This window comes from Oncorhynchus nerka, linkage group LG18 (assembly GCF_034236695.1).
Source record: "Oncorhynchus nerka isolate Pitt River linkage group LG18, Oner_Uvic_2.0, whole genome shotgun sequence".
NCBI classification, from domain to species: domain Eukaryota; kingdom Metazoa; phylum Chordata; class Actinopteri; order Salmoniformes; family Salmonidae; genus Oncorhynchus; species Oncorhynchus nerka.
Window position 1 is genome coordinate 42,410,016 of NC_088413.1, and position 13,019 is coordinate 42,423,034.

The 13,019-nt window shown below is 43.9% G+C and overlaps 1 protein-coding gene across 5 annotated transcripts in view; it reads left to right on the forward strand.

Moving 5' to 3' along the window:
* efcab11 (EF-hand calcium binding domain 11) overlaps positions 1 to 13,019 on the forward strand; it is a 79,186-nt gene that overhangs the window by 26,729 nt on the left and 39,438 nt on the right. For all 5 annotated transcript variants that reach the window (XM_029687513.2, XM_029687515.2, XM_029687516.2 and 2 more), the window contains one exon: positions 6,039 to 6,129. In XM_029687513.2, the coding sequence (XP_029543373.2) occupies positions 6,039 to 6,129 (91 nt within the window). The remainder of the gene's footprint in view (positions 1 to 6,038; positions 6,130 to 13,019) is intronic.

A 13,019-nucleotide genomic window follows, 5' to 3' on the forward strand; every position in this document is an offset into this window, starting at 1 on the left:
AGGCATTGTCAGAAGAAAGCCCTAAAAATAGTCAAAGATTCCAGCCACCCAAGTCACAATCTGTGCTACCACACGGCAAGCGGTACTGAACCGCCAAGTCTTCGACCAAAAGGCTCCTGAACAGCTTCCAACCCAAAGCTGTTAATCAAATGGCTACCCGGACTTTCTGCTTCAAAGGTTTGGCGTCACTTAGAAATGTCCATGTTTTTGACAGAAAATCCTTTTTTTTTGGTCAATTTTTAAAATAACATCAAATTGATCCGAAATACAGTGTAGACATTGTTAATGTTGTAAATTACTATTTGTAGCTGGAAACGGCTGATTTAAAAAAGTATCTACATAGGCGTACAGAGGCCCATTATCAGCAACCATCACTCCTGTGTTCCAATGGCACATTGTGTTAGCTAATCCAAGTTTATCATTTTAAAAGGCTACTCACTGGACCCTATGATCACTCGGCTACACATGCCTCTCCCTAATGTCAATATGCCTTGTCTATTGCTGTTTTTGTTAGTCATTTTTGTCTTCTTTCACTATAGAGCCTCCAGCCCTGCTCAATATGCCTTAGCTAGACCTTATGTTCCACCCCCCACACATGCGGTGACCGCACCTGGCTTAAATAGTGCCTCTAGAGACAAAACCTCTCTCGTCCGTCACTCAATGCCTAGGCTTACCTCCACTGTACTCACATCCTACCATACCCTTGTCTGTACATGATGCCTTGAATCTATTCTTATGCGCCCAGAAAAAGCATTGTTTTCATGCATGTTAACATTAGAAGCCTCCTCCCTAAGTTTGTTTTTTTCACTGCTTTAGCACACTCCGCCAACCCGGATGTCCTAGCCGTGTCTGAATCCTGGCTTAGGAAGGCCATCAAAAATCCTGAAATTTCCATCCCTAACTATAACATTTTACAACAAGATAGAACTGCCAAAGGGGAGGAGTTAGCCTGCAGAGTTCTGTCATACTATCCAGGTGTGTGCCCAAACAATTCTAGCTTTTACTTTTAAAAATCCACCTATCCAGAAACAAGTCTTACTGTTGCCGCTTGTTATAGACCCCCCTCAGCCCCCATCTGTGCCCTGGACACCATATGTGAATTGATCGCCCCCCATCTATCTTCAGAGTTCGCACTGTTAGGTGACCTAAACTGGGACATGCTTAACACCTCAGCCGTCCTACAATCTAAGCTAGATGCCCTCAATCTTACACAAATGATCAAGGAACCTACCAGGTACAACCTGATATCATCCTGACCAACCTGCCCTCTAAATACACCTCTGCTGTCTTCAACCAGGATCTCAGCAATCACTGCCTCATTGCCTGCATGCATTATGGGTCCGCGGTTAAATGACCACCCCTCATCACTGTCAAACGCTCCCTAAAACACTTCAGCGAGCGGGCCTTTCTAATCGACCTGGCCTGGATAGCCTGGAAGGATATTGACCTTGTCCCGTCAGTAGAAGATGCATGGTTGCTGTTCAAAAGTGTGCATGGTTGCTGTTCAAAAGTGCTTTCCTCTAAATAAGCATGTCCCATACAAAGAATGCAGAACTAAGAACAGATATAGCCCTTGGTTCACCCCAGACTGGACTGCCCTTGACCAGCTCAAAAACATCCTGTGGCGTTCTGCATTAGCATCGAATAGCCCCCGCGATATGCAACTTTTCAGGGAGGTCAGGAACCAATATACACAGTCTGTTAGGAAAGTTTAGGCTAGCTTTTTCAAACAGAAATGTGCATCCTGTAGCACTAATTCCAAAAAGTTTTGGGACACTGTAAAGTCCATGGAGAATAAGAGCACCTTCTCCCAGCTTCTCCCATTTTTCTAAGGCTGGCCATACTTTCCACCTGGCTACCCCTATACCAGCCAACATCTCAGAACCCCCTGCAGCAACTTGCCCAAACCCTGCTTCTCCTTCACCCAAATCCAGCTGATGTTCTGAAAGAACTGCAAAATCTGGATCCCAACAAATCAGCTGGGCTAGACAATCTGGATCCTATCTTTCTAAAATTATCAGCCGAAATTGTTGCAACCCGTATTACTAGCCTATTCAACCTCTCTTTCGTATCGTCTGAGATCCCCAAAGATTGGAAAGCTGCTGCGGTCATCCCCCTCTTCAAAGGGGGAGACACTCTAGACTCAAACTGTTATAGACCTATATCCATCCTGCCCTGCCTTTCTAAAATCTTCGAACGCCAAGTTAATAAACAGATCACCGACCATTTTGAATCCCACTGTACAATGTCTACACTATGCAATTTGGTTTCCGAGCTGGTCATGGGTGCACCTCAGCCATGCTCAAGGTCCTAAACGATATCATAACCGCCATCGATAAGACAGTACTTTGCAGCCGTCTTCATCGACCTGGCCAAGGCTTTCAACTCTGTCAATCACCGCATTCTTATCGGCAGACTCAATAGCCTTGGCTTCTCAAATGACTGCCTCGCCTGGTTCACCAACTACTTCTCAGAGGGCCTGTTGTCTGGACCTCTGGCAGTCTCTATGGGGGTGCCACAGGGTTCAATTCTCTGATCCACCTCTACGCAGACGACACCATTCTGTATACATCTGGCCCTTCTTAGGACACTGTGCTAACAAACCTCCAAACGAGCTTTAGCGCCATACAACACTCCATCCGTGGCCTCAAACTGCTTTTAAATGCAAGTAAAACTAAGTGCATGCTCTTCAACAGATTGCTACACGTACCCTCCGGCTCGACTAGCATCACTACTGTGGACTGTTCTGACCTAGAATATGTGGACAACTACAAATACCTAGGTGTCTGATTAGACTGTAAACTCTCCTTCCAGACTCACATTAAGCATCTCCAATCCAAAATTAAATCTAGAATTGGCTTCCTATTTCGAAAACAAAGCCTCCTTCACTCATGCTGCCAAACATACCCTCGTAAAACAATCCTACCGATCCTTGATTTTGGCAACGTCATTTACAAAATCACCCCCAACAGACTACATCCAGTTTGCTGAGTAGAGTATCACAGTGCCATCCGTTATCACCAAAGCACCATATACTACACACCACTGCGACCTGTATGCTCTCATTGGCTGGCCCTCACTACATATCCGTCGCCAAACCCACTAGCTCCAGGTCACCTATAAGTCTTTGCTCGGTAAAGCCCCGCCTTATCTCAGCTCACTGGTCACCATAGCAACACCCACCCGTATCACGGGCTCCAGCAGGTATATTGCACTGGTCATCCCCAAAATCAACACTTCCTTTGGCCGCCTTTACATTTACATTTAAGTCATTTAGCAGACGCTCTTATCCAGAGCGACTTTCTTTCCAGTTCTCTCCTGCCAATGACTGGAACTAATTGCAAAAATCACTGAAGCTGGAGACTTATATCTCCCTCACTAACTTTAAGCATCAGCTGTCAGAGCAGCTTACCGATCACTGTACCTGTACACAGCCAATCTGTAAATAGCACACCCGACTACCTCATCCCCATATTATTACTTTTCCTCTTGCTCTTTTGCACCCCGGTATCTCTACTTGCACATCATCATCTGCACATCTATCACTTCAGTATTAATGCTAAATTGCATTAACTTTCACCTCGTGGGCCTATTTATTGCCTACCTGCCTACTCTTCTATAGTTGTACACCCTGTATATAGATTTTTCTATTATTATTTTGTGTTATTGCCTGTACATTTGTTTGTGTAACTTTGTTGTTGTCGCACTGCTTTGCTTTATCTTGGCCAGATCGCAGTTGTAAATGAGAACTTGTTTTCAACTGGCCGACCTGGTTAAATAAAGGTGAAATAAAAAATCTGGAGCATCAGCATTTGTGGGTTCGATTACAGGCTGAAAATTGCCAGAAATAAATACATTTCTTCTGAAACACGTCAGTCTATTCTTGTTCTGAGAAATGAAGGCTATTCCATGCGAGAAATTGCCAAGAAGATCTGAAGATCTCATCTAACGCTGTGTACTTCTCCATTCACATAACAGCGCAAACTGGCTCTAACCAGAATAGAAAGAGGAGTGGGAGGCCCCTGTGCACATCTGAGCAAGAAGACAAGTACATTAGTGCGTAGTTTGCCTTACAAGTCCTCAACTGGCAGCTTCATTAAATAGTACCTGCAAAACAACAGTCTCAACGTCAACAGTGAAGAGGCGACTCCGAGATGCTGGCCTTCTAGGCAGAGTTGCAAAGAAAAAGCCATATCTCAGGCTGGCCAATAAAAAGAAAAGATGGGCAAGAACACAAACACTGGAACTCTGCCTAGAATGCCAGCATCCCGGAGTCGCCTCCTTCACTGTTGACGTTGAGACTGCTGTTTTACGGGTACTATTTAATGAAGCTGCCAGTAAATTATATCATAAACAGGACTGGTAAAGTTATGTCACACATGTAGCTAACAAAACATATATGAAAATGTCTGCTCTATCCAAAAGTACAATCAACTAATTGTAGCATTACCACAAAAATGGGGTGGCAGGTAGCCTAGTGGTTAGAGCATTGGGCCAGTAACTGAAAGGTTTCTGGATCGAGTCCCCGAGTTGACAAGGTAAAATATCTGTCGTTCTGCCCCTGAACAAGGCAATTAAACCACTGTTCCCGGTAGGCCGTCATTGTAATTAAGAATTTGTTCTAACTGACTTGCCTAGTTAAATAAAATAATAATAAAAACTGCAAAAATGGAAGAGGCAAGTGGAAGGGGGAGAAGGTAAGGAACTTTTCTGTCAGCCCTGCATTAAAGACCAAAATTGGTTAAGGAAAATTGTAATAAATATAAAAGAATACCAGTTTCATTTAAAAACAAAAAATGGACAGCTGTGCCATACAGATGGCAAAATAGTTGGGAAGAGATTTTTGATGTACCGATTCCTTGGCACATTCAAAACTTTTAATTATTTGACAAAATTCTTGCAACCAAAGAATTTTACGTACAGTATCTGGGGGATACAACCATCCCAGCTCTGCAGATTTTGCTGCGAAGAGACAGAATCATTCGATCATTTGTTTTGGTACTGTCCATATGTTGCTTGTTTTTGATCGCAGGTTCAGGAATGGCTGAATAATTACAACATTTACCTGGAGCTCTGCAAATAGCTGTCACAAGTGTTGAGAGGAGTAGGCAGGAGGCAGTTGCAGGTTTAGAACTACTAAATTTATTAAAGCACTCAAAAATGCAGGACGGAACCCAAAGTGCAAAAATAATAAAGTACTCAGGAAATAGTAGGAGAGATTCCTCTCAGGAAAACACGAACAAGAGGGGTTGCCAAAGTAAAGGCTGGTGTGACAATAGCACTGCTGGGTGATTTGGAAAGTCATAGTCAATCGATCAATAATACAATTAGCAAAAATGTATCTTTACTTTGTAATCTGGAGAAACTATAGAAAGGTTCAGAACTTTTGTTAAAATACTCCAAAAACATGCATCCTGTTTGTAACAAGGCACTAAAGTAATATTGCAAAAAATGTGGCAAGCAATTCACTTTTTGTCCTAAATACAAAATGTGTTTGGTTGTCTAGCAATGATCAACAACCAATTTGACAGACCTTGAAGAATTTTTAAAAGAATAATCGGCAAAAGTTGCACAATCCAATTGTGGAAAGCGCTTAAATAATTTTGTAGAGTTGTAAATACAGTTGTAGTTGCTGCCAAAGGTTATTCTACAAAGTATTGACTCAGGGGTGTGAATACCTATGCAAATGAGCTATTTCTGTATTTCATTTTCAATACATTTGCCAAAAACAATTTTTCACTTTGTCATTAAAAGAAATCTATTTAATCCATTTTGAATTTAGGCTGTAACACAACAAAATGTGTCATAAGTTCAGGTGTATGAATACCTTCTGAAGGCACTGTCGCTCTATCTCAGACAGACAGGATGTCTCTGTTCCACAGCCAACTCAGCTCTCTTTTCTCTCTCTCTCCCTCGCACTACCACTTTTTTTTGTGTGTGTGTGTGTGTGCGCCCATCCGTATGTGTGCACATGCATGCCTGTGCGTACGTACTGCGTGTGTTTGTGTGTTTACACCTGTGTTTTCTCTTCTCTGCAGGTCGTGGTTTCCTGAAGCTGGAGGACTTTAGAACAGCCTTCAGTAGAGTGGCTCCTCGTCTGCCTGAGAGGACTGTCCTGGAGGCCTTCAGGTACTGGGGATGGGATGGGAAAGGGTTGGAAATTGTTTGGGGAAGTGGATGGAAATGGGGAAATGGTTGGGAAGGAGTTAGGAATGGGTTTAAATTTCACGTTTCATTAGTCATATATACAGCATACACATGGTATACAACGTCCAACGAAATGCTTGTAGGTTCCCTCTCAATAATGCAGTAATAAATAATAAAGTAATATAATAAAAAGTAAATGACGCGGGTAGAATATAATAAAACATTTAGTGTAAATACAGGAAGGCATTCAGCAATTTATAGTACAATATTTACATGTGTGTGAATGTACTATATGTGTGTGCCTGAGTGAGTGTATGTATGCTAAGGTGCGGAGAGTCAGTGCAGGTGGTCAGTTTTCAGCAGTCTGATAGCTTGTTGGTCATCCTGTTGGTCCTTACTGTCGGGCAGAAAGTATCGGGAGGGAACAGTCTGTGGCTGGGGTATGTAGGGTCCTTGATGCTGCGGGACTTCCTCAGGCACAGTTTTGAGTAGATGTCCTGAATTGGTGGGAGCACGGCCCAAGTGATGTACTGGGCTGTCGTCACAACTCGCTGGAGGGCCTTGCGGTCGTGGGCGGTGCAGGTCCCATACCAGGCAGTGATGCAGCCAGGCAGGACGCTCTAGATGGTGCAGTGGTAGTATTTGGAGAGGAGGCATGCTGAATTTCTTCAGCTGCTTTGGGAAGTAGAGGTGCTGTTGCGCTCTCTTGATAAGAGTGGTGGTGGTGTTGTTGGTCCATATCAAGTTCTTAGTGATACGTACATCGAGGACTCTCTCTCCACTGCAGTCCCGTCAATGTGGATCGGGGCGTGTCCTCTCCCCTGCTTCCTGAAGTCAACAATCAACTCCTTTGTTTTGCTGAGGTTGAGGGAGAGGTTGTTGTCCTGGCACCACAATGAGAGTTTACAGTGCCTTCAGAAAGTATTCACCCCTTGACTTTTTCCACATTTTGTTGTTAAAGCCTGAATTTAAAATGTATTACATTTATATCTTTTGTCAACAACCTACACAGCCCAAAAATATGCTATCATGTGAAAGTGGAATGAGATTATTTTAAAACTCCTCAATAATTATTCAACCCCTTTTGTTATGGCAAGCCCAAAAATGTGCTTAACAAGTCACATAATAAGTAGCATGGACTATCTCATATCTTTACCCCACACATACACTACCTTTCAAAAGTTTGGGGTCACTTAGAAATATCCTTGTTTTTGAAAGAAAAGCACATTTTTGGTCCATTTTTGTCCACTACTATTATAGCTGGAAACGGCTGATCTTCAGTTTCTTGGAAATTTAAATAATATAAATAAATAAATTCATCACGTTTGCAACAAGGCACTAAAGTAATACTGTGGAAAAAAAAGGAAGAAAACAATTTCTCCAGAACACAAAGTGTTATGTTTAGGAAAAATCCAATGCAACACATTACTGAGTACCACTCTCCATATTTTCAGGCATAGTGGTGGCCGCATCAAAAACATTTTTTCATTTTGAATTCAGGCTGTAACACATCAAAATGTGAAATAAGTCAAGGGGTATGAATACTTTCTGAAGGCACTGTACCTCTTCCCTGTAGGCTGACTCGTCGTTGTTTAGTGATCAGGTCGACAACCATGGTGTCATCAGAACTTGATGATGGAGCTTGTGTCATGCTTAGCCACGCAGTCGTGGGTGAACAGGGAGTACAGCAAAGGACGCATGCCTTGGGGGCCCATGTGTTGAGAGACAGTGTGGAGGAGATTGGGTATGGAAATGTGAAGGAATTGGTTATGGGTGGGAATGTAATTGTAAATGGGAAGAAGGGGATAGAAAGGGTTTTGGGATGGGAAATGGTTTTGGAAAGGGGTTGGGAATCCCATCAGGCTCTTTTACTGTAAATCAATGTTGGTATACATGGCCACTGTATCCCAAATGGTGGGTTTAGTTGTTCAAACAGGTGTTCTCAGTCCAGTCAAATACTTAGTATTTATTTAGCTGTGAATTGTTGTTGTTTTTACAGATTTTTCTGGTATCATAAGACATGGCAAAACGTGTAGAATTGCAGGAAATTGGCTTTAAAACTGAGGCTAGTTCTACATAAGGTTGCACATTTTTTTAAATTCACAAGAGCTCTGACAAAGGCGGTGAGGCCGATACGTTAGCTTATTAAATATCAGTGATACTATCAAGAGCAGTGTGCGGTTTCCTTTTTCCTTCATCTTGTTCAATTGTTGCCATACACCTGCAAATTAGATTGCTCAGATGTGCGAGTGCCTTTAGAATTTTGCTTTAAAACTGCTAAAATGTATCGGTGTGAACAGTTTTGTGTTGCATGGGTTGCCAGGTGGGGATTTGTTACTATGCCGATAAATGACAATGTCCATCCGGACCTTTGACACCTAGGACATTTACAGTATGTGACTGGACCTTCTCAAATAGTACCCCCTGCCCTACATAGTGCACTACTTTTGACCAGGGCCCGGTTTCCCTAAAGCATATCAAGGCTAAGTTCATCGTAAGAACCTTCGTAGGAGAATACTTAAATCTCTGAGATGTTTCCCCAAACCATCGTTACTAATGTGTTGCACTTGAAAATGCTTGTTGTTTACGGACTGCCTCAGACCACTCGTCGAACAGCTAAGTGCGTCGTTAAATATTTTTTTGCCCTTCCACGTCACTTTATACACAGAAGATCTTGGCTAAACATAATCTCTCTGTGTCCGCCGATAACTTCAGAACAAAGTTGACTACAAATACAAAGTTGCCAATGTCTTTGCAATTGTTACAAACATGCAAAGGATAAAAATATGCTTCAAATGAAAACCGAGGTGACTGCATTAAAAGACGAATACAGTATAGGTTAGGCCTATATATTTCAATCATATTGAGTTCTATTTTGTAATTGTAGGCTACTGTGTAACATATGCGCAATGATGTGCGAAATCTACGATGGTGCATTATTATAGGGTAAGCATTAGAATAAGCCATCAGGATAATATATCTAGGAGCTGATAGGTCATCAAAAGTGGCGATTTTAACATGTCAGTATTGACGATGTGAATGGAGAAAGCTGATCAGAGAGCCCAGTCTCCCTCTCCTCTCCGGTCTCCATCTCCCTCCCCTCTCCGGTCTCCTTCCCCCTCTCCTCTCCGGTCTCCCTCTCTCTCCGGTCTCCCTCTCCTCCTCTCCGGTCTCCTTCTCCCCCTCTCCTCTCCGGGCTCCTTCTCCCCCTCTCCTCTCCGGGCTCCTTCTCCCCCTCTCCTCTCCGGTCTCCTTCTCCCCCTCTCCTCTCCTCTCCGGGCTCCTTCTCCCCCTCTCCTCTCCGGGCTCCTTCTCCCTCTCCTGTCTCCTTCTCCCTCTCCTCCTCTCCTCTCCGGTCTCCTTCCTATCCGGTCTCCTTCTTCCTCTCCGTTCTCCTTCTCCCGTCTCCTTCTCTCCCTCTTCGAGGTCCTTCTCCCCCTCTCCGGGCTCCTTCTCCCTCTTCTGTCTCCTTCTCCCTCTCCTCCTCTCCTCTCCGGTCTCCTTCTTCCTCTCCGGTCTCCTTCTTCCTCTCCGGTCTCCTTCTCTCCCTCTCCGGGCTCCTTCCTTCTCCCCCTCTCCGGGCTCCTTCCTTCTCCCCCTCTCCGGGCTCCTTCTCCCTCTCCTCCTCTCCTTCTCCCGTCTCCTTCTTCCTATCCGGTCTCCTTCTTCCTATCCGGTCTCCTTCTCCCTCTCAGGTCTCCTTCTCTCCCTCTTCGAGGTCCTTCTCTCCCTCTTCGAGGTCCTTCTCCCCCTCTCCGGGCTCCTTCTCCCCCTCTCCGGGCTCCTTCTCCCCCTCTCCTCTCCGGGCTCCTTCTCCCTCTCTCCTCCCCTGTGTTCAGTTAGGCTACCTTTAAAACAGCATGACAGAGAGCAAAGGGAATGAATAGAGGAGGAGGGAGGGCGCCTGGCATGGAAAGTGGGGGAGAAAGGAGGAATGAGGAAGAGAAAAGGAAAATAGTCATATTTAGTGTGAAAGTGGGGAGTTTAAAAAAACGAGTGTGTTTGTGTGTGTGTGCGTAGAGTTTATCTGTGTGCCCAGGGCTGTGTTTAGTCCAGATTATCTCTCCAAAGTGATAAATAATAACACTTACTCTGAGGGAAGGAGGGAGGAAGAGCGAGAACATGCTTGTTCATCACACACTTCGGAATAAAACTAAAGCAAGTTCGTATGTGTTGCAGTGTGTGTGCAGCAATGTGTTGTGTGTGTTCTCTCTGTCCTTTCAGTCCCTTGCCATGTCCTTTCTGTCATAATCACAGAACAATGGATCACAGAATCACACCATTAACACCACACAAGCATGTATGTTTGTGCACACAAGCATTCCCTAACACACACATACACACACACACATTTACGGCGTGCACCTGCTGCCTCCTTTTTATTTGCTCCAGATTTACGGCCGCGTGCCGCCGAGCTCTTGCTCACACACACCATTAACACAGCAACCGCTCGCCTGGTTACTGTCTCCATGACAACGTGGCAACACAGTGCCTACCATCGCACCTTCAGCAGAACCTGCAGTTGTTATTCCCCCTTTCCTTTCTCTCTTTGACCCTTTCTTTCTTTCTCTCTTTTTTGTTAGTTATTTTTCTTTCTATCCTTCCTTTTTTCTTCTCTCCTCTGTTTTCCTCACCCATCCCTCTCGGGCTTTCTCTCTACCTCTTTTGTTGTTCTTCCTCTGCTTCTCCTTTGTTGCTCCTCTCTCTCGGTCTCCACAGCAACTCTGTCTTGTGGGAGCCCTTTACACTCGTAACAGTATACGGGTTAAACATGGCAGATTTGGGCAGTAATAAGCTCTTAAATTGGAATGTAGTGGCTGTACAGCAACATGCTATACATGGCGTCAGAGCTCTGGCTCTGCTGTATGGGTTCTCAATGACAGCCGTTCTGAACTTGAGCACCGCATCTGACAAGAAGTTGTCCCCATCCCTCCCGCTAATTGGGCAACTTTTGCAAATGTTTTTGTTGTCTGAGTGATGGAAATGCTATAAATGTAAGATGTCTCAATGTATTTTGCAAGAAAAGGCAGAGAGCTGCAGCAAAAAGGGATCAAGACAGCCCTCCTCGGCTAACTGTTGTTATTACAAATCCACACTAGTGAAGAGAATGGATCACATTACACTGTTGTGAATTGAAACATTTCACTCTTATCAGTGGCTGTTTTTAATTGACTATATCTGAGTGCAGCACTTGAGTGGGAAAGATTAGTGGAAGTTTAACCAAAGACCAAAATGTGTGTGTGTGTGTGTAATCTGCAGGAAATGGAGCTTGATGAATAAGTGAATTAATTATCATTCCTAAATTAAACTTTCTGCTGTAGTTTGGTTCCTATTAAAGCAGTGCGATGAGGAGGCTGCTCTGGTAACTGTGTGGTAGAAAGAGAGAATATGATAATTTACCCCACCATCAGTTCTACCCCTCCAGCTACTTTAAGAGGTTACACGGAGTACCTCTCAAACTTAGCTAATGCCTCTACATCGCAACTATTTATTCCCTTCATTCTGTTCCCCTCTCTATTTAAGTTCCTCTTCTCTTCTCTTGTCCTCCCCCCCTCCTCTCCTCTTTCTGTACATACAGTATGAGCGTGAAAGACAGAGGGGAGGGGGGTAGAGAGGTGGTTGGCCATCTCGACCGTAAAGAACCAGCCATGTGAGGGTCTATGCTCTTTTACGTGATTGTTTTGTTTAATGGAGACGAAGAAGGAAGGATGTAAAGCCTCTCAGGAAAATGTCCATTGAACCTGATTACCATGGCTATGGAATAGACTTCTGCAAATAAATGTTTCTTATTTTCTTCACTCTCCATTCCTCATCAGTGAGTGCTCTTAATGGGGCAGATACTCGCCGATCTGTATCACTTTCTCACTTTCTCTTTCTCTGTCTTACAAACCTCTTGTGTTTACCTGCTCAGGAGCTGTCTCTACCCAGCCCAGTCTCCCCCTTTTTTTTCATGAATGTTTCCTCTGCTCCCTAGTCTTCAAGGTATTCCTTTGTTTGTCTAATCACAGTTTCCTATCCAATTTTGTTATTTTTATGATTGAATTGTCCCTTTGTTTAGCAGGTGTCTGTTCTTCCATTAGCTGGTTATTTGTAGGGAAGCAGCTTCCTCTAGCATATTATCAGTGTATTTAAAATTAAAATTAAAATAAATAAAAAACACCTGCATCTTTGATGAAGAAGCTGACCATCACAGTAGTCTTCTTCCGGCTAACTTAATATTTCCGATAGGTTTAAGTCTGTCGTTGAACATGTTCAGATTTCTGAAACTAGAAGTGTGCTGTTTTTAGCTTTGGTTATCAAGGTCGCCCTCTTCTTTTTCCAGATGTATTCTCTTCATTGATGCTGACAGTTTCCCTGGCTTGGGATCCCAATAGGCAGTAAAACACACACACGTCTCATTAGAATTCCTGTGTGGTGGGGGTATGTGGTAGAAGGCTAATGTAATCGTCATGGTAACTCCGTACAGTAGCGAACAGAAGTCCCAGAGGAGTTGCCCCATTTCTTGCTCCCTGATACGTGTGTGTGTGTGTGTCAGACAGACAGTGCTGAGTTTTCTGTTCTCTCTGAGCTCTTGAACCCCGGGTCTGTGTGTGCGTTAACACGCGTATAACATGATAACAAGGTGTGGAGAATACTATTTACCTGCCTTAGGCTCCGAGAGATCTCGTCCTCTCTCCATCTCCCCTCCCCTTCTTTCCTCTCTCTCCCTTCTTTCTCACCATTCCCTTTCTCTCTCCCTCCCTCCCTCCTCCTGCAGTCCACCTGTGAGGAAAGATTCTAATCACGGAGATGAGTGGAGGAGCCTGAGAGGAAGAAGGGATCAGATAAACGAGTGAATACATTAATTAAAGAGGGGAAAGAGAGGGCATCTA